At 39.6% G+C, this 22,627-nt stretch overlaps 1 protein-coding gene across 4 annotated transcripts; it reads left to right on the forward strand.

Moving 5' to 3' along the window:
• Positions 1–38: 38 nt before the first annotated feature.
• On the forward strand, positions 39–22,439 carry PLAAT1 (phospholipase A and acyltransferase 1). Of its 4 annotated transcripts, none has more exons than XM_034999834.1 (4): positions 39–61; positions 8,267–8,405; positions 12,501–12,769; positions 22,358–22,439. In XM_034999834.1, exons 2-4 carry the CDS (start codon positions 8,267–8,269, stop codon positions 22,430–22,432), a joined length of 483 nt encoding a protein of 160 aa, XP_034855725.1. In that variant the 5' UTR covers positions 39–61; the 3' UTR covers positions 22,433–22,439. The 4 variants fall into 4 exon arrangements, with proteins under 4 accessions (XP_034855725.1, XP_034855727.1, XP_034855728.1 ...); XM_034999836.1 differs by lacking the exon at positions 22,358–22,439 and adding an exon at positions 18,553–18,809 and having other exon boundaries at positions 45–130; XM_034999837.1 differs by lacking the exons at positions 39–61; positions 22,358–22,439 and adding exons at positions 862–1,024; positions 18,553–18,809.
• The last annotated feature ends 188 nt before the right edge of the window (positions 22,440–22,627 follow it).

Genomic DNA, 22,627 nt, shown 5'->3' on the forward strand with positions numbered 1-22,627 from the left:
CTAAGTCATGCTGAATAAGGGACCTGCAGAACCGACCTTTGGTAGGGGAAGGGCAGAAGAGGTGAGGGGGGGAACGGGCTGCCGGAGAGTGGCTTGTCTTTAAGGAAGGCCCCATCCCATCAGGAGCCAGGTAAACTTGCACTGGGAGAAACTAGTACCTGGCTGTTGGAGGTGTTGGCAGTCTCTCCTCTCTCCTTTCTCTTTTCTCTCCTCTTCCCGTTCTGAAGTCGATCTTAGGCTAGAGGGTTGTGATAGGGAGGGGTCCAAAGGGAGCAGGGGTCCATGTGTGTCCTCATAGCCCTTGGGCTCTGGATCAGGTTCATAAGCCCTCATTGTGTAGGTGTGTGTGTGGTGGGGAGCAGGGAAATTTTCTAAGGCCACTCCCTCCTTCCACCTTTGCTGAGTTAAAGACCGAGATGCTTTCCTGGAGCACAGGCACTGAGGGTCCTTTCCTGGGTAAAGGAATTTGTGCAGCGCTGGAAGGGTGTATACTTCTAGCGGGGCAGTGTGCATTCGTGGCGAACGTCCACGAACATTTCCGGGCTCAACAAGACGTGTAAACTTAGAAATTGCTGCGCCTAGCACATAGAAAGTTCGATGCAAGAGTGTCCCAGTGGCCAGGGGTGGGGGGGGGGGGGGCGGGCCGCAGTCATGGTCAGGTTCTGCGCTGGGGCTGCGCTTTGACCGCTGTGTGTGTGTGTGTGTGCGTGTGCGCGCGCAGGGCAGGTGCCTTGTCGCGGCTCCTCCGAGTGAGGGCTGTGAACCCCGGCGGTGGCGCGGGCCAGGGCGGGAGCCGCGAGCGCGTGCGGCGGCGACAGGGGGCGCCGGGGCGCGCGGCGGGGCTGGCGTTGGCGCCGGAGGGCGGCGCTGAGCGGTGGCGGGCGGCTGCGCTGTGACCTCTCCCGAGAGCCGATGAAGTGGGCCCGTGGAAGCTGGCCGGAGGGACTGCAGCTGCGAGGCCAGGGCGACCCCGGGACCCCGGCAGCTGCCACCGGTGGGAGAGACGCCCCCGGGCTCGAGCGAGGTGTGCTGGGGATGGCGGGGAGGACCTCTGGGCTCCCACACAACCTTGTTTGCACCACCTGTCAGATGTGAACAACTCGAAGGACCAGTAGAGCGCATCCATACCCTTCTTTGTTACAAATGGAGGAACCGAGTCGACAGGGAGAGACTCAGTCCCCAGGTCACACAGCTATTAAGTAGCAGCACCAGGACTAGAAAACTGGTCTTGCTGAAGAGGTTTTTTAAGCCCATCGTTCTCACTGAATGCATAGGGATAATAAAACAAGTAATTAGTATTATAAAATATTAGATTTGGGGGATGGTGATATTACTTTGGCATTCTGGACTATTAATATGATTTATGTGCTGGAAAAACCCAGCCGCTCTGTCCTCCCTGGGCTTGAGCTTCTCATTCCCTCATTCATTAAATATTTGCTCAGCAGTTATTTGTGTCAGGCGCTCTGCTAGAAACTGGAGGTGTAGAGACAGACAAGAACCAGCCCTCCATACTGAGCCGAAGAGATTATTCCCTGGACACGAGTAACTGATGCAGGTGTGGGAGACGCAAGAGGGGTTTGATAACGCACAGTGGAAACTCCCAAGGAGATGTCATTTCTGGCTGACTGCAAGAAGACCTTGGGGAGGGGGTGGCATCTGACCTGGATCTCTAAGAGTGGGACCTGGGGGGGTATTTGGAAAGGGGCAGAGCATTCCAGGTAGAAGGTTCAGTGTTAGCAACAAAATTCCAGGTGAGTGTGAGGAATAAAGAATAGTTTGGTTTTCCTAGAATGTAGGGATGAACATATGCGGGCAAGATGGAAGTCAGTAGTGGGGAGCCTTGGAGGGATTCCAAGCAGTGGCTGAGTGAGGATGGTTCATCTGGTGGGGAGGATGGTTCGTTCATCTGGTAGGGAGGATGATTCATCTGGTAGGGAGGATGGCTCATCTCCTCAGCTGTCGAGTGAGGATGTGGGACCAAAGAGCCTTGCAGCTCTGAGGAGCTGTGAAGTAGCCATTCTGGGAGTGCGGGGCTTCATGGAGCCATCTCAGTGTAGTGGGACCACGGATGAAAAAATGCAGCTGAGGGCGCCTGGGTGGCTCAGTTGGTTAAGTGCCTGCCTTCCGCTCAGGTCATGATCCCAGAGTCCTGGGACTGAGTCCGCTTTGGGCTCCTTGCTCAGCGGGGGGCCTGCTTCTCTCTCTCCCTCTGCCCCTCCCCCTGCCTGTGCTCTCACTCTCATCATCTCTCTCCCTCTGCAAAATAAGTAAATCAAATCTATTAAAAAATTTTAAAAATGCAGCTGAAGTGGGAAAAGGTCCAAATCGAATTGGGAGACTGTTGGACTGGGGATGGTCTGTGGTAGTGTTTCAGACTTCCAACAGCATTGCATTCTTGGGAGTAGTTTATGGGAAAAGTGCTCTTAGTATTCCTGTAACACAGGTGGCCTCATGGACATGAGCAGCAGGTCATCAGCCTGTCCCTATCTGTGCAGGGGACAGTTATATCTTTAGATGCATCTAGAGGGACCAACAAGGAGCTTTAAACAAGGTAGCCTGTTTTGGCAGTTGAAACAAGAAATTTCTTGTACAAAGATTACAAATTTACCTTCATGCCACTCCTTATTATGAACTGGACAAACAATTCTCTGCAGATGAACTGTTAAAACCAAGTATTTTTTATCTTAGCAGTGACACACACAGATTGTAATAGAGGCCTTTATAAATGTATCTTTCATTGGTTCTGTGTCATCCCATGTTTATGAAGCACATTTTCTTGTGCCCAAGTGAAATGGGTAGATGCGGTCCATGTAAATCAAATTACCCAAGCAGACAGGTTATAGCTGTCTATCTAAGGTCTGAGTCTAGGCGCCTTCTAGATGCTTCTAGCCCCACCTTGACATCTCTCCTGAAGAAGATTAGGGATTCCCCAAGGTCCATTTCCCATTACTCTCTGGTTCTGCATATAAATGTTTAAAAACTTTCTGTGTTGTTACATGAAATATACATTCTGTGTGCTTTCGCAGCTTCTCCATATGATGGGTTTCTGAGAAGAGGGAAAATATGAAATGTTGTTTAGTAGCAATTCCTTTGGTTAATGATGTTAATCAGTGGTAATAAAGAAGGAGCGTGCAGGCTGGAATAAGAAGACCTACCTGGAATTGAATTCTATCTCTGCCACTTACTACTTTTGTGACTTTAGGTCTGATAGGTAACTCACTGGAGCCTCAGGTTCCTCCTCTGTAAGATGGTGATCATAATAACCAGCTCACAGTTGTTAACTGGTCCAGCAGTGTGCTAGAAGTGCTGCAGAAAAGTCAGTAATGGAGGCAGTACAGTGTGAATGAGGAGAAGCAGTTAGGAGCAGGGGCCTGATCTTGGAGGTAGGCTAATCTGGGGCCAGGTGTGGGTTCTGCCCTTTCTCACTGTGTGACTTTGGGTAAGTTCCTGAACTGCTTGTGAACGTCATAAGCCTCATCTTTAAAATGGGGGAAATAATTATCTCTACTTTATGGTGTTGATTTGAGGATTACACTTCCCGGGAAACAGAAGGAGAGAACATTAGAGCTGAAAGGGACCTTACAAGGTCTCCTACCCTAATCACCCTCGCCTTCCACCACCACTGTGGGAATGTTATTTTTATCAACCCTGACTGTATTTAAACATTCCCAGTGACAGCCTGCTATCTGCTCAAGATGCTCTGTTCCATTGTTGGATCACTTTCAAGGAAGTTTTCCTCATACACAGCTGAAATCTGCCTCAATATTTGTCCTCTTCTATGTCCTATATCTAAAAAAAGCTTTGGTCTCTTTTTTTTACTAATATTTTTGTTTTTAGGTAACTGTAGATTCGCATGCAATTGTAAGAAATAACACAGAGAGATCCCTTGTACTTTTACCCAGTTCCCCCAGTGGTAACATTTTGCAAATTGTAGTGTGATATCACAGACAGGTTATTGCATTGATGTGATCGAGATGCAGAACATTTCCATCATCTCTAGAATCTCTCGTGTTGCCCTTTTATAGCTACACCCATTTCCCTCTTACCACTTCCTTAACCCTGGCAACCACTATTTGTTCTCTATTTCTATAATTTTGTCATTTCAAGAATGTTCTATAGATAGAATCATACAGTATCTAACTTTTTGGCATTGGCTTTTTTTCACTCAGCATGATTCTGTGGAGATTCATCCAGGTTGTTGCATTTATCAATAGTTTGTTCCTTTTTATTCCTTAGTAGTATTCCATGGTATGGCTGTACCACAATGTAGAGCAGGTGACCTTTTTATAGATCACCTTTTTATAAGGTCACCTGGGCTGTTTTCAGTTTTTGACTATTATGAATAAGCTGCTCTAAACACTCATGTACAGGTTTTTGTGTAAATATAAGTCTTCATTGTCTTCAGTCTCTGGGGTAAATGTCTAGGAGTACATTGCTGGATCATAGGGTAGTTACAAGTTTTTAAAGAAATTGCTGTATTGCTTCAAGAGTGGCTATGTCATTTTATATTCTCACCAGCAAATGAGTGATATAGTTACTGTGCATCCTTGCAAGCATTTTCTGTGGTCTGTATTTTTTATTTTAGTTCTTCAGATAAGTGTGTGATGCTATCCCATTGTGGTGTTAATCTGCATTTTCCAAATGGCTAATGATGTTTAACATGGCTTACTTGACATCTGTGTCTCTTTGGTGAAATGTCTTTGTGTCTTTTGGTCATGTTCTAATTGCATTCTTTGCTCTTTTACTCTTGAGTTTTGAGAGTTCTTTCTATGTTCCCAGTACTAGGCCTTTCTCAGATATGTGGTCTGCAAATGTTTTCTCCCATTCTGTAGTTTGTCTTCTGGAGCTTTTAACAGGATCTTCTGTAGTGCAAAAGTTTTACATTTTGAGGACGTCAACTTGTCAGTTTTTCCTTTTATGGATAGTACTTTTGGTATCAAGACTAAGAACAGGGCGCCTGGGTGGCTCAGTCGGTTAAGCAACTGCCTTCGGCTCAGGTCATGATCGTGGAGTCCCGGGATCGAGTCCCACATCGGGCTCCCTGCTCAGCGGGGAGTCTGCTTCTCCCTCTGATCCTCCCCCCTCTCATGCTCTCTCTCTCTCATTCTCTCTCTCAAATAAATAAATAAAATCTTAAAAAAAAAAAAAAAAGACTAAGAACATGTCTACCCTAGATCCTGGAGAGTTTCTTTTATGTGCTTCCCCCCCCCCCCATGTTTTATAGTTTTACATTTAATTCCATGATCTGTTTTGAAATTTTTTTTTGCATAAGACATGAGACTTAGGTAGAGGTTTGTATTTTGTTTTGTCTGTTGTTTTTTTGCAATGAATATTCAATTGCTCTCCCACTATTTGTTGAAAATCTTTTGAAATTAGCATATGACCTTTGGCGAGTCAAATTATCCACCTGTTACTATTCCCTCTATCTTGAAAATGAGGGGCTGTGCTAGGACTAGATGGGTGTTATTCAAACGCCATACCTAGAATTTCTGGGGCCCCAGAGAAGCTCAGTAGCAGCAGCAATGAGAAGCAGATGGACTGCCAGGCTCCTTCCTGACCTCATCCAGGGCAGAGCTCCTTTTGTGTTTTACATTTTTGTGGGTCCATCTGATATTTGATTTAACTCAGGGCCCTGCTGCTAAAAACAAGTTTGGAGAGCAGTGGGTTAGGTAATGTCCGACGTGCTTTCCTGCAGTAAATTGCTGTGATTCTTAGCGCTTGGTGCCAGAACTCACTTTTCCCTTACGTATTAGCCTCCAATCTCCTCCCTTAGTTTCTTGAGTGGTTACTCATATGAAATGTTTTCCTTGTTATCCTACCATCCTTTATTATAAATATGATAAGCTTCATGAAATCAATTAACTTACACTTCATAAATCAGTTTACAAACTATATGTCAGAATTGAAAATGTGTTAAGTATATTAAAGTCATGCAGTGGAATATCCGTTTCCCAGAATTATTGTGGCTGAAAGGATAAGAAACTAAAGGATAAGAAACTAAAATCACACAAAAGCCATGAGCCACTTTCTCAACAGCCACCTCTGTTTTACCATTCAGCTGTCTAGCTCCGGCCAGTTCACAAAGCCTGGTCACTGCAGCTCACCACCACTACCCCAGCGTCGGGAACCGTTTTGTACTCACACAGCCGTACAACCACATTTTTCATTTTCAGTACAACACTCAATAAATTACATGAGATGTTCAACACTTCATTATAAAACAGGCATCGTGTTAGATGATTTTGCCAACTGTAAGCTAATGAAAGTGTTCTGAGCATGTATAAGGTAGGCTAGGCTAAGTTATGATGTTCGGTAGGTTAGATGAATAAAATGCATTTTGACCTATGATATTCTCAACTAACAATGGGTTTATTGGGATGTAACCCAATGTAAGTGATCTGTATGAAGGTTTCAATGGGTATTTTCCAAAAGTTGGCATTAGCTACTGTATATTTTTTTCTATAAAATGGAATAACAACATAATAAGCTCAAATAGTTGTTTAAAAAGTTAAATAGGGTTAATTGAGATAGTGCATTTGAAAAAAAAAAAGTGTTATACTACAAAGTGCTCTCTGTTCAAAGGATGATTATTATTGTAAGCTTGGCTAGGTCCCTGAATTCTAGTAGGCAGCTGTGTGTGCTTGCTGAATCCTATTCATGGGAAATGTGTTTATTTCATAGTATATTATCTATTTTTCCTTTTAGTGCCCATGTGACCAAAATCTGAACTCCATCTTAATAAGACTCAAACATATTTGACAGAGTGGTTAGACTTAATGGTTTCCATAAAGTTGTTTTAATAGTTATTTTTCAGCAGATGGACAGCTTACATTTGGCTGCATTTCTGTGACAGTGTGATGATTGAAGTTTTCAACAGATGGCACACAAATACTTGGGAAAACACCCTCCTGATATTAAGTGTTGTAAAAAAGACTTTTAGAGTGCCAGAAAAATGATAGTCTGTATTCCCAAGTCCTTAGCCTATGCTATTAGGATTATAATTTAGATGGCTTGGAAATTTCCCTTTCTGGCACTTGGATTTATTTTGTAAATGAGCATACATATCTATATTAGAGTGAGAGATGATGAGAAACTCTGCTGTCAATGGGAGATTCAACATGGATATAGCACTAAATCTCCTTTTGAGTATTGATGAATGTCTCTAGCTTCCGCCTGCTGAGTCATCCTACTTCCGTGCCATACATACAGAGAAAATGTAACCTTCCATAAAAATCAACCGTCAGAGATTTATATGTTCTTTCTGAAAAGTATTGACTTAAAAGGAAAAAGAAAAACTTCACCAAACTTAGAATTTTCAGACATATTCATCAGCATGGTGAACTCCCCAGCCTTCCAAGTTGTCTCACTTCTACAATGGCTCCCTTACCCTGTTTCTGGAATCAGTAAGTAAAGAATCAGACAGCGAGTGAAGCAGTAGAGGAGTGGTGGAAATCTGTGGGATGTTTGTGGTTGTCACATGACAAAGAGCATTTACTGATGTTTAGTGGGTAGAGACTGAAGTGTCTACTCCGGCACAGTAGAGTTTGACACAAGGAAGAAGTGTCCTGTTTCCTACAGTATGACTGAATATCTGGCTGGCCACTCATCTGAGCCTGGAACTTATCTCTGGTTAAGTTAAATGATAGAGTAAGTTTGCAATATAAGGTATTTTTTTTGCACGGAATATCAGTATCCACTCATTCCCTGTTTGTTGATTTTACTGTGCTGATATATGAAAGGCTGAAAGACTTCTCATCTTCTGCTTCTGAAGGCTGACTTTTTCATGCTAAGTAAGTGCAAGCATATGGACACTTTATTATAGCTTTTGGTACAGTCACGGACTTAGTGTTTACATAAAATGGATATTATTATAAATTTATTTCCCCTTTCTATTCCAAATAGGGCACCCTATTAATACTTCTGAAATTTTGTATATAGGTAAATTATATTATGTATGAATTTCTGGATCTAAAGAGAGAACTACAAGATGCTTAGTATTGTAAAGGAGCCCTGGGGTTGATCAGGATGAGAAGCATTGCTGTAGAAAATTAAGCAATTAACAGATAAAATTCTTTCTCACGTCTTTTTCACTTGTGCGCACATAATGGAATCATTCAAAGAAAAGGACAGTGGTGTGAGTTTAAAGTCTTTAATAAGGAATGCCGTCCAAATAAATTCTGTATCCGTATACTTCTATTGTAGTCTTAAACGGATTTTCTTTTGGCAAGTCATGTCAGCTAGATCTTCTTTGTGTCTGTCATTGCAGATGGCGTTTAATGATTGTTTTAGTTTGAGCTATCCTGGTAAGCCCCAGCCAGGGGACTTGATTGAAGTATTTCGTTCTGGCTATCAGCACTGGGCGCTGTACTTGGGTGATGGTTATGTTATCAACGTAGCACCTCTAGGTAAGGTTTGTTTCCAGCAACTCCTGAGAGCTTTTGAGTTTTCTCGAAATGAAACAGGACGAAGCCAGAAAGGGAGACAAACCATAAGAGAATCTTAATCTCAGGAAACAAACTAAGGGTTGCTGGAGTGGAGGGGCGTGGGAGGGATGGGGTGGCTGGGTGATGGACATTGGGGAGGGTATGTGCTCTGGTGAGCGCTGTGAATTGTGTAAGACGGATGAATCGCACACCTGTACCCCTGAAACAAATAATACATCATACACTAATTAAAAAAATTTGATTGGCGTATCTTAAAAAAAAAAGAAGGAATCATGAATGAAATCATGCAATAAAACAAAATAGAAACAAAATATAGAAAGTAGATAAATCTATCTGAAAAAGGTTTAGGGAAGGACATACTAAGACCAAAGTGGCATTGGATAAATCACAAAGACCAATTAACATTAAGATTTAAAACCTCTGGATTGGAAAATAAAAACACAATTAAAAAGTAAATAATCCACTGGGGAAAATATTTGTCACAAACATAATAAGAGTTGTTGTCTTTATATATCACACAAATTATTTCAATTTGTTCAACATTTATTTATAGATTACCCAGTATATGCCAAATGCTACTCTAGATGCTGGGGATATATAAACACCAAAATCCCAACAAACAAATGGGTAAAGAACTATGAACAGTTTGTAGGAGAAGAAAAGCAGAAGCCAATACCTGTCTTTAAAGGTAGTAATCTAGGAATTGTATAATAAAATAACAGATTTTATGACTATCACATTAGCAAATATTTAAAAATGATAGCAGTCAGTGTGGATAAGGCTATATGAAATCAAAACAAGGATACTGTTGAAAGAAATGAAATTCACTAACATCATTCCTGAAAACAGTGTAACAATGTGTATTAAAAGTCTTAAAAGAGTTCATGTGCTCTGACCCTGTAATTGTACTTCTATGAGTTTATTCTTCAGAAATATTTATAGAGATGTAGAATAGCATTCTTTATAAGAGTGTTTACTTCTATCTCATTTATAACAGTTTAAAAGATAGACAATAACAAAATAACAAGTTTGATGAGGATGCGGAGAAAAAGGGAACCCTCCTGCACTGTTGGTGGGAATGAAAACTGGTGCAGCCACTGTGGAAAATAATATGGAGGTTCCTCAAAAAATTAAAAATAGAAATTCCTATGATCCAGTAATTCCACTACTATATATTTACCTAAAGAAAATGAAAACACTAATTTGAAAGGATATATGTACCCCTATGTTTATTGCAGCATTATTTACAATGGCCAACACATGGAAGCAACCTAGGTGTCCATCGATAGATGAATGGATAAAGAGGATGTGGTATATACACAATGGAATATTACTCAGCCATAAAAAAGAATGAGTTCTTGCCATTTGCAACAACATGGATGGACCTAGAGGGTATTGTGCTAAGTGAAATAAGTCAGACAGAGAGAGACAAATACCATATGATTTCACTTACATGTGGAATTTAAAAAAAAAAAATCACAAAAATAAGCAAACAAGCCAGAAACAAACTCATAAATACAGAGAGTGAATGAGTAGTTGCCAGAGGGGAGGGATAGGGGGATGGGTGAAATATGTGAGAGGGATTAAGAGGTACAAAAAAGAAATCAACAGTGGATTAATGTTCAATAGGGGACTAGTTAAATGAATTATGACTTTGCCACAGATTAGAATATTCTGTGCTTGACAGAATTCTTTAGTTGCAAGTAACAGAAAACAAACACAAATTAGCTTAAGCAAAAAGGCAAATTCATTGCTTCACTGAGGGAAACTACAAAAAAGGATAAAGATGGTACTGGCCTCAGGGATGCCTGCATGTAGGGGTTTGAACATGATTATCAAGCCTCACATCTGCATTTTCTTTCTATATGTTGTCTTAATTCTCTCAGACAATGTCTCTCTAGGAAGCTGAACCAATAACCATGAATATCCTCAGGCTCTCATTCTTACACTTCTGTGACACAATAGGAGAGAGCTAATCCCTGCCTGTTCCAGTAGGAAATAGCATGGAGAATAATCCTAATTGGTCTAGTGTGGATCCCATGCTCATCACTGGATCATCCCTGTGCCCAGGAGAATGAGATACTATAATTGACCCACACAAAATCTTTTCCAGAAAGAAAGAGACAGTTGTGGGATGGGGTGCTAGATAGGCCAACAGCTACTATAACGACCATTAAAAAACCTTATTTCTGGCCACATTTAATTGTATGAGAGATAATCTTGCATGATATTTATTTGAAAATTCCAGATTAAAAATGCAGTATGTAATATCATACCTAGTTTGCAAAGAAATAATATATACACGTGAATGCACACATACACACGCATCTGTATACATGTGTTAATAACAGACATAATAGAAGTACATCAAAATAATAACAGTTAATTCTGGGTGGGTAGATAATGGGTGATTTATATCTACATATTTATGTAGTTTTTTCTGTATTTCCTAAATGTTTAGAAATAAGCACAAATTAATTTTTTTAAGAAAAAATGTATGCAATTAAATTAGACTGGAACTTTTTTTCTTCAAGATACCTTTAAAAAGAAGTGTTAATAATCCTAGTCTTACTATTTTGGAAACATCTGAGAATTTTTAATGGAGTGGGTTTTGCAACATTTTGAGATATTTGCCTCTTGTTCTAGAGTATTGGAAATAGAAATGGCAAATAAAGTGACATTTATGATAAAGAGCCATTAGTTTCTGCAGAGTCTAGTGATTAACATTAAGCAATGCTACATTATTTCTGCAGTTTTAACATCTAAAAAATAGTAAAGAGATTCTTCTGTTCTTATTTTCATGCATTAAGCTCCATATTAATGTGGTTCTAGCATGGAGCTTTGATCCTGTAGACTGAAATCCAGTTCCTGGTTCTGTTGTTAACTACTCACATCATATTTTGCAACCCAGTTTACCTCTCCACGCTTCAGTATCCTCATCTGTAAATTGATTGCATCAGACTAGTTTTTTTAAATTTTAGTAATTCTAACTAGGAGATATATGCTTTGAGAACTTTCAATGTGTAAGATATTACCTGGAAATGCTGCTTGAATGAAAAGGAGCTTGGAAGGTAGGAAAAAATGAGTAGAAAAAGGAAGAGTGTCTAAACACCAGTTATATGGAGACTCCCCCTCTCATGATTTACTTGAACAAATAGCCAAGCATAGCAGTCTCGAGCAGATGGAGAGGGACCAGGGCCTGATGTTAGAGCTGAACACTGAACAATCATCTGTCCAGGCTCAGATACTGACAGTGGCAGCCGGAAGACAATGGTCCCTGGCAGTCTAGGCAAATGCTTGCCAATTAAGGTAGCTAAAACAGAGTGGCAGGAGGTGGGGCATGTAACAGGTGGGCATAGCCTGGGGCCACATCTAGTGGACAGCAGCCACTAGGTTAGGTTCAGTTTCAGGACTTGAAACTTTCTTGGCCAAAAGGAACTGTCAAGACAAAAGCAGGGCCCCAGTTGACCCTAGCTGACCCTTTAGAGGACTGAGATACCATGCAAATTTGGACCCAAGTTGAAGCCAAGTTGAAAGGACAGGTATAAAAAGCAGAGGAAGGGGTAAGGAGCACAGATTTGACACTGGGATGAGCTTACTAATCATAAGGCACAACTGTCGAGGTCCAGAGATATTAGTTTGGAAGGGTTCAGATGCTGAAAAAGAGCATGTTTTATAGAAGAAGGTGGACAGTGATCTTAGATGTGCTATGCTAGGAATATATACCAAGATCACTAACAATAATGCCAACTGATAGAGATCTTATTCCTCAAGAGTGGTTAGTTTTCTCACCCAGTCTGCTCTATGGGCAGATACAAATTTTCAAAGGGTTTCCTTATATTCTCACTCATATTGTATTGTTATTGATAAACTACTGAATGAGTTGTTCAGTCTGGCAAGACTAAGTGGCCTCTGGTTTGGTGATGTTAGGAACAGAGCTTCCTTCAGTGGCTTCAGTGACTCCATCACTTCCAAGGGTGAGGCATTGCAATTTTATGGCATTGGGGTTCACTGGGTTGTGTCACTCGATCTTGCTAACCAGAATTCTCCTTATAGAGGATGGCATTTCTGCATCATTTACAAGCGCCAAGTCTGTATTCAGCAGGAAGGCCCTGGTGAAGATGCAGCTGCTGAGGGATGTTGTGGGAAATGACACATACAGAATAAACAATAAATATGATGGGACCTACTCCCCTCTCCCTGTGGAAGAAGTCATGCAACGGTCAGAGACGGTTATTGGACAGGAGGTGGAATATGACATACTTGTCAACAACTGTGAGCATTTTGTGACTTTGCTTCGTTATGGAGAAGGAGTTTCAGAGCAGGTGAGTTTTCTTTAGAAGATATATAAAAAGCTTCTTACACTGGAAAAATAATAACTACTGACTATAAGATTCCCAGGCTGCAAACAAAATGAAAAGGACAAGAAAATATGAGAACTCCAAAGGATAAAGGAAAGAATCGAGTTGTCCAGGGTGATGTAGCAAGTTAATGGCCAAATTAAAGCTAGAACGTGGACATCATGAATTTGGGACTGGAAGGGACTTGAAGCAGAATCAAGACCATAGCTTTTCTGTCAGTCTTAGTGCCCTTTGTCCTTCAGGGTTTGGTTTGGTTTTGCTTTCTTTTCTTTTCTTTTCCCATTTCCCTGCCATACAGCGCTCTCAAATCAGTAACCTCACACACTGAAAGGAACATTCTGAAAGGAATGTTGACGTTTTTAAGTGGGAGTTCATTCGCCAAAAACATAGATGGTAACTCTGGGATTCTTTTCCATTAGCTGAGAGAGGCCAACTAATGACAGACATATTTTGGTGGGTTTGAAAATGATTTCTGTCTCCTTGCAACGCTAGTTTCAAAGGAATTTTGTGCTTTGAAGCAGATCCTTTGATTCATTGAGCTTTTGGATGATTTTTTTTTAAAAAAATGGATCGATTATTTTTAAAATAGCATGCAATGTTGTCATTTCTCACACTATTTTGTAGCATGGCAGATTCCTAACTAAAACCGTGCTTGATTCATTTGCCTTCTTTATACCTATCATACCACAAATCCAATTCCAACATTGATGTTTTAAACTAAAGATTTATTAAAGTGATATAAAAGAATGAATAAAGGTTCCCGGTATCTTGAAATGGTTGAATCCATTATATAAACGTCTATTCTAAGGAGTGAGTTTACAATTCTTCTCACAGAAGCTTGGGAAGATAGGAAAGGGAACATAATGAAAGGATACATTTGTTTTCATTAGGAAAAAATTTAATTAGAAATTCATTTTTACTAGGAAATACATTAACATAATGAATGTTCTATTCACATGTAACAATAAATTGCTTCTGAACCAGAACAGAGGATGTCCACACAAATTCCTGCTCACCTTCGCATTTAAAACTAGTGGTAGAGCTAGGAAATGGAGTCCATCCCTCTCCTTTGTAAATGGTAAAGTTGTCCGCTGTGTTCAACAAGCAATTTTTTTTTAATGTGGCTTAAAAAAAGGATTAGAACCATCTTTTTGCTTTGACTCTAATTTACAATCCCTCATCTTTTCACCTTTCATACCCAGAATCAAGACCCATGAAAAATCAATCATTCCTCAACAACTAGAACTGTTCTCTAGCAGGTTCTGTTGAAGACAGTGACAGGCTTTAGAAGCCATCTAAACTTTGGAATTCTGCTGACTGGAGCTAGAACCTCCTCTTCCCCAGGTGTTAGCTGGGTGGTTTAGGGAACATTGTTTATCAGTTTCCTAATCTATAAACTGAGGTTTGGAGGATTTTGGAGATGTTTGAAGTCTGTTAGCACACTGTTACATATTATCCATTCCCGAGCCAGTAAGACTTAGATGAGTATTATTTTTAATTACAATATTTTAAGAATTTTATACATCTTTGTTGGTACTCTTCAATAAAATCTTCTGATAGAAACTATAGCACTTGTATTATTATTTTCATTACTATCAATAATTAATAGTATTATTACTAATAATAGCTAATATTGGATTCATTTTGGATCTCCTCATGGCTTTGGGGTCTTGAGCACAGAACTGTTTTTTGGGGGGGGGATGGCTATGTATTTCTCCTAATTTAAAAAACTGCAGATGCATTTAAAAAGGTTAGAAAGGTGGAAGGATTGTGGCCTCATCTTTTTCTTCTTTGTGCTTTTCTGTATTTAAAAAACAATAATAGACCTTACATTTTAGAGCAGTATACAGTTCACAGCAAAACTGAACTGGAAGTTTAGAGAGTTCCCCCGTAGCTTCCCCATCAGCCATGTACACAGCCTCCCCCACCATCAAGAGTCCACATCAGCGTGGTATACATGTTACAAAAGATTAACCAACACTGACACATTACCCACCAGAGTCCATAGTGAAGAAGCCAGAATATGTCACCCCAAAATATGTAGCATAAGGATTATTTCGAGCTGAAGGCAGTTGAGCAGCAGACCCTAAAAGTGGGACATACATTTTCAAAGGTGTCCCTCTTCCCTTCTCTAGCAGGAAGGACAAAAGTAAATCATCCAGGACAACCAGTGGTTATCATTAAGATTCTTCCTAGCCTGGAGAGGACATCAGAGGAATCTAAATGACAACCTTAACTAACTAGCCTTTGTCATTAGTTTCCCATATACTTACCTTCCCATGGTCTGCTGGCCCGGGAAGCCTAAAGCTGCTTTCTTTGGTCCTGTCATTACTCTACAAATCTATTGTTCTTTTTTGAAGATGCTATATAACCCTGAATTCTAATCCACCTCTTTGAGTTACTCTTCCCTGAGTTTCTCCCATGTATATATATATGAGATGAACATGTTAATAAACTTCTTGGTTTTCTTCTGTAACGTTGTCTTTTATTAGCAAGCCTCAGCTGAGAAACTAAGGTGGATACAGGAAAAATTTTGCCTCTCCTAAAATAGTTTACATTAGGGTTCACTCTTAGTGTTGTACATTCTATAAATTTTGACAAATGTATAGTGACATATATCCATCATTACAGTTTCATACAGAATAATTGTCCTGCCCTAAAATTCCTCTGTGTTTTGCTTGTCTATTCATCTTTCCTTCCCTCTAAACCTCTGGCAACCATTGAGCAGTATGCATACTAAGGAATATGCATGTAAAATTCCTCCATGTCTTTTCATGGTTTGATAGCTCATTTTTCTTTATCACTCAATAACATTCCATTGTCTGGATGTACATTCACTTACTAAAAAACATCTTGGTTGATTTCAAGTTTTGGTAATTATGAATAAAACTGCTAGAAACATTTGTGTGAAGATTTTTGTGTGGATATGGATTTTCAGCTCCTATGGGTAAATACCAAGGAGCATGATTACTGGACTTTATGGTAAGAATATGTTTAGTTTTGTAAGAAACCACCAAAGTGTCTTACAAAGTGGCTGTACCCTTTTGCATTCCCACCAACAGTGAATGAGAGTTCCTGTTTTTCCACGTCTTCTTCACCATTTGGTGTGATCATTTTGGGGTTTAACCCTTCTACTAGGTACATAGTGGTATCTCATTGTCTTAGTTTGCAATTCCCTAAACGTATGAAGTTAATCATCCTTTCATATGCTTCTTTGTCATCTGCATACCATATTTGATGCTGTGTCTCTTGAATTCTTTTGTCCATTTTTAAATTGGGTTCCTTGCTCATTTTCTTTTTGTTGAGTTTTAAGAGCTTTTGCATATTTTGAATAACAGTTCTTTATCAGATCTGTCTGTTGGAAATGTTTTTTTCTAGTCTGGCTTGTCTTTTAAAAAATTTAAATAGACATTTTCCACTGTTACAGTCTTAACAAGGTATTAAAATGTGCTTATCTTTGTGGAAGATGGCAGTGACCTTGAATAGGCCTGGACACGCTGACCTGTGATACACCCTGACTGTGCCTCAGTGCATAGCACTGTGGCCTTAGAGTCTCAGGGGAAGAAGAATTCTGATAAGCCCTGCAGTCATCTGTGACCCAGCTACACTATGTCAGGACATAGCACTCCAGATTCAGTTAATGTTTCACTGGGCAGGTATAGATCCTCAGAATGAGTCCTTTATTTTCCCACAGTCGGAAAACCCTGTAAAGGATAAAGTGTGAAGAGTCAGCTTAGGTGATTTTATAATCCTAAGTAAGTTGTGAAATAAAAGCTCTTGTTCATAATAGTTCACTGAGAACACTCTGGGATGTTATATTCTTGCAGGTCAAGTCCCATTACACATAACTCCAAGAGATTGTCTGAATTACTCAGAATTTTGCCATCTAGATTAAAACTTGTAATAAGTGTTTGGGATTTGGGAAACTGACTACACTGTAGGAAGTAGCTTCCTTGTCATCGTATCTGGCCTATGTGCTCTCAGGGGATTTTGGTTTAGGATCACATTTCTCTCCCCAGGCCTCTTAGATCTGTGGGATTTCTCTCACCTCTTGTGTTTCTAGTGGCTGAAGGAGACCCAGTGGGTTAGGTTTGCATTTAGCTGGGGCCACCCTACCCACAGGATCCTGCCACTTTCCCAGACTGTCATTTGACTCCTCTTTCTAAAGACACCCATTGCACCTTCCTCTTTGTTCATTTCCTGCCACATTTGCCCATATCAGACCTTCTTGGGATCTCAGCATCTGCCTGAAATTATATGAGGGTTAGGCTTGATTTATAATCCTCGATACCTGTCTGATTATTGATTTTGTCCCTCTTTGGAATTTTGTCCTATATTTTATATCTTCCTGTCCCTTTGGCTCCCCCTGTGCTAAGTGGGTGGCTCTAGGCTGCAGCAAATTCTGACTCTTTCCTGGGAAATAACTTAGGTGGTGACTCATTAAAAAGTATGAATAAAATAACCAGAGTTAGAATTGTAAACTAAAATAGGATTTGTCAGTTGTTTGCCAAAGCCATTCTCCCTGGCAACTGGGGATGGTGGCAGAGCAGGGAGCTACAATGACAGGCCTTGTACCTACAAACCACAGGATGGTGTAATGGAATGAATACTCCTGTCATTGTGCTTCTTTCTTGGCCAGGCCTTTGTGGTCTGTTTCCAACAGGGAAGCTGCAGTTCGGGAGGTAGCACTATGTGGCAGTCTTGTGGGGGTGGCAGGCGATGTGGGGGAGGCCTGTGGGTTAGACAGAAGGCATGCTCAAATGTGAGCTGAGTCAGGATTTCCAGCGTTTGGGTGGGTCCCTAGAATCATTTGGGAGAAATGTTTTGCTTTATTTGAAAGCCTGATTCTTAAATCCCGGAGAACAATGGTTGTTTTCAGAGTACCTGATGACTCTGAAGCATCTGAATGTGAACTTTGGGTCATAAAATTGCACTCAAACTCATGCAGATGGAAGGCAATATTAGCTGAGTGCCATGAAAATCATAAATATTCATTAGATCCCTCATCATGAGGATGATTAATACCTTTAAAGCTATAAATGTCTGAGCTCCTTTATGGACAGTTGAGCTTGAGAGTGGTTTATTTTAGTTTGTCTACATGAGAAATTAATTTTTGACACAATAGTTAACATCACTATCGACTTCTTTTGAAGGTTGTTTATCAAAATAGAAATTTTATCTACCAAATAAGAGCTTCTAGGTATTTAGCTTAGATTACATCTCTGAATTATTTTGCTAGTAGACATTCTCAAGTCAGGAAACACACACACATACACACACACACAAATTTTTCACCCTGGTATAGACCCAACCAAACCAGTGTGTGTTTAGGAGGTAGGGATTGTTTAGAGGGGAAATACATGGTTCACGACTCAACCTATATCTAAACATCTTGCTGGTATGACCTCAGGCAAATCACTTAACTCACCAAGTTTTGCAAAACAGGAATAATACGACCTCCCAGATGTACTACCATGATTATTAGGAATTGTGCCATAATGAGTTACAAATTGTTGGGGGCCATAAAAATATGAGGAATATATGTGTATTTAACTATATCTTTGTCATAATTATAAAAATTATAAATTTATTTATGCTTACACAATTCAATTTTGCATGAAGCTTTAAATTTATCCTTTGTACATTAAAAAGGTCTTCAGTTTAGGAAACAAGCTAAAGTTTGGGTTTAGGACAGAGATGCCTTTAGAATAAGATGTGTTTTTTGTTTGTTTCTCATTTCTTTATAGGCCAACCAAGCAATAAGTACCATTGGGTTTGTGGCAGCTGCTGCTGGTGCCTTTTCACTCCTGGGCTTGTTTCCAAAAAGACAAAGAGCAAAATACTATTAATGATTTACTGAAGAGATATTGGAACTGAAGGAATTTGTGAGGAGGGGAAAAAAAAACTGGGATGAATACTTATTTTCAATGCATCATTATTGTTCCAAATTCCAGTGATGGATGGCAGGCTCTTTAATAAATTGCTTACTGATATTATCTCGTCATTGAGCCATGGAAATTTTTCTCCCTACTAGCAAAGATTTGCTGTGGCAGCTTAAGCAAGAAGCAGTAGCCTTTTGAGCAAGCCAGCAGAGGATTTTAACAAAATCACATCATATTTTATCTTCTACCATAAATATTGTTTTCCTTTTTCCTGAGGGTGGCTATTTTGTACTTGCCAGAGGAATGAAGAACGTTTATATGTGATTTTAAAAGAAATGTTAAGAGCCCCAAATTGTTGAGATTGACATCTAACTTCATATTCCTTTTCTGGTCAGAAAAGAAACTGGGAAATTGAGCATTTTGTTAGGCAGTTTGAGGAGCTCTGATTAACAATCCATTTGAGAGTGCACTCCCATCTCCTCCTAGTTCCTGTATAGATGCAGGTGGAGTAGATGGGAGACAGCGTTCTTTTCTCCTGTGTTTTAGATCCAGTGATTTCCCTGGGAGTGACTCATTTGTCAGGAGTGTGTGACAAGCAAGAGTGGGCTGTTACTTCTACAGAGCTACATTATTCCCTTTGGATTTTGAAGTATTTCAAGGGTTTGACCCTTTTAACCTTAGCAAGAGATCATTTAATGCAGGGTTAAAGTGCCATATTTAGAAAACAATATCCCGTGTTACTGTTTAAGGCTTTTACTGTAAGTTAAGGAGTGTCATTTTATTCTTGTATTTTATTGATTATATGTCGAATGAAACAAATTCCTTTTTAATATGTTCCCAGTGGAATTCTTGTTGGCAGCAGGTGGAGAAAAGTGAATGCAGGTCTCTATACCCTAGGATTGTATCAGACATTACAACATTACCCTACAAACCACACAACTAGCCAATGACATCCTTCTTGTGCCATAATTAAAAACATGGCATTAAATAAAGGAAAAGTTCAAGTAAGTGGGGCTGGGAGGGTATGATCAGGGAACTAGGAATGTGGTAGATAAAGTAAACAGAAGACTCAATGAAAGTCTTGGACCTATTAAGCTGATGTAGATTTTACCCAAGGGCCAGAAATATTCTATGGTCTAATTGCAGCATTAAGAGTAATGATGACAGAAGGGGTAATGTGCTACAGTCAGGGCCAATAGAGACCCTATCTTTCTTCCTTGTTCCCTGACTAATCTCTTTTCTTTCTTATGATACCAATTCTGTCTCCAGATAACCCCCAAATTCCCCCTTCCTCCACTGGTCCTCTGGGAGGTGTGAGTGTCTTCTACCGGATACCATGGTCCAAAATGACCCCTTCATTTTTATTCTAAATTAAGTTTCCTGTTCCTTTTATGTTCTGCATTCAAGTAATAGTAAAAAAACAAACAAAAACCCCCAAAAAACAAAAAAGATTTTCTAAGATTGTCAAATAAGGGTGAGATTGGTAGCAGTTTAATGTGTTACCTTTCCCATGGTGTACTTACCTTTTAATAAAAGATGACTGCAGAGGGCAAATCTTACCCAAGGCAGGAGACTCGAGTATGGTGGAATTACCATGCCAGCCAATGGGAGAGGAGAGGGAGTGGAACTGGAGCAGAGAGGACCTCCTAGGATCCTCAAGTCAAACCTTTCTTGAGAACACTAGACATATCCACTCCAGAAGACAGTCCCAGCTATGCTATGTCACAAATGCACTTTTAAATTGAATTTGAGGATACCTTTTTCACATAGGTAGTGTTCAGACTCCATTGGCTTTCACCCTGAGAGGAAAGCTCACAAAGTTAGTCATCAGTCTTCCCATAAAAATGGCCAGTCTTGATGATGGGTAGCTTAAGACTATTTGTTTACGTTTCCTATAGGTAATCATTGATATGTGGTCATGCTCATTGTGCTTTATCAAACATTTATTCCAAGACTATTAAGTACTTTTAGCAAAGTCAAGTGTAGAGTTCAACTTTATTATGTAACTCTCCACACACAGAAAGGTGTATGAAAAAAATATCATCATCTATCAGATAACAAATAGGTTATTGGAAAAATTGGGTGGGAGAAGCTATACATTTATTGAATAAAGAGTTTTTTAAAAATCTTTTTATGTTATCTAAATGTCATGCTGTATCAATTGAATCTCTGATTCTAAAGGTCAAATTACTAAATACAGATATGCCATTTCAAGGAACCCGAGCTGTCATATATTTTAGGTTGACATATATTCCTTAATCATAATCTAAAAACCTTTTTCATCTTTTGACTTTCATTAGTAATTACTAAATTAAACACATTTAAAAATTATCATTCTCCAAAGCTGTGCACCCAAGAAAAGGTTAAAAACTGAGGGTTGCTGGAGTGGTGGGGGTGGGAGGGATGGGGTGGCTGGGTGATAGACATTGGGGAGGGTATGTGCTATGGTGAGCGCTGTGAATTGTGTAAGACTGTTGAATCACAGACCTGTACCTCTGAAACAAATAATACAGTATATGTAAAAAAAAAGAAGAAGAAGATAGCAGGAAGGGAAAAATGAAGGGGGGGAAATCAGAGGGGGAGACGAACCATGAGAGACTATGGACTCTGAGAAACAAACTGAGGTTCTAGAGGGGAGGGGGGTGGGGGGATGGGTTAGCCTGGTGATGGGTATTAAAGAGGGCACGTACTGAATGGAGCACTGGGTGTTATAAGCAAACAATGAATCATGGAACACTACATCAAAAAGTAATGATGTAATGTATGGTGATTAACATAACATAATAAAATTTTTTTAAAAAGCAAATAAAATGTAAATATAAAGGGTTTATTCTTATAGGAATTGGCATTTATGCTGCTGGCTTGTATAACATAGTATATAATAATATTTAGGGTAATACATTGCTGAAATGTTAAAAACATTTTTTTCAATCCTAAAGATTCCAGAATTGTAAAAGCATTATGGAATCCATACATCACAGTATTAGGCACATAATTGGCATTCATGGGATGGAACTGGCTAACTAATCGCCTGTGAGCCATTAAAGATCTGTTAAATTGGCAAAATCAGATTTATTGTTATAAGGAAAGCCTAGTAGCTAATTTAAAATGTTCACTAGGGATATATGTCCTCTCCGGGTCACAGTGACGTTGATATATATTAAAGATAATAATGTGCAGAATATATTTGCCGAGGATGAACCTTTTCTTGTGGCCATTAATAATTGATTTAGATAATGAAAAGATGAAATGGAACTTAAGGTTGTTTAGCAGCTTGACGATTGTCATGCTGTAGATACAAACATTATGGGTCCCTTCCCCAGGATTGTTTTTAAGATGAGCAATGCTGAGATTGAACCAACTTTTCAACCTAGAGCTTGAGGTTTAATTTGTCAGTAGCAAAAAATAAATAGAAGTGCCATGCTTCTTTAAGTGAAAAGTACATTTTAACAGGTTATCCCAATATCTTTGTGATTTTCTTGCTCTCTGACCCCAAAACAATACACTTTGGGAGATGCCAACGTTGGTGGAGTTTGCTTAGATATAAGTTGTGCCCAAGCCAAGATTATATGCAATTAACAGACATCTCCATCAGTCCCCGCACCCATACTTACTACAGTTAGAGTTGACTTTTCTGAAGTAAATGTCAATTCTTGTTTCTCTGTTAAAGCCATACAAAAGAAGCAAAAAGAGGAATTTTGTGACCTTGGGAAAAGATATGCACATAAATGATCTTCGCAAGTGAATATAAGGTGAAGTAAACTTGTGATGATTTATTGAGAGAAAGGCTTTCCCCCCAAATTCTTTTATTTCTGGAGATGAAAATAAAAATATTTTGGTGAAACTTTCAATCATCAAACTCTTCCTCAATTTTCCTTTGTTCTACCTATGTTCATACTCTTTAATTTCACTACCAAGAGAACTTGTGCATTTTAGCCAG

This window comes from Mirounga leonina, unplaced genomic scaffold, assembly GCF_011800145.1.
Source record: "Mirounga leonina isolate KUSES-001 unplaced genomic scaffold, KU_Mleo_1.0 Mir_115, whole genome shotgun sequence".
Classification (NCBI taxonomy): Eukaryota; Metazoa; Chordata; class Mammalia; order Carnivora; family Phocidae; genus Mirounga; species Mirounga leonina.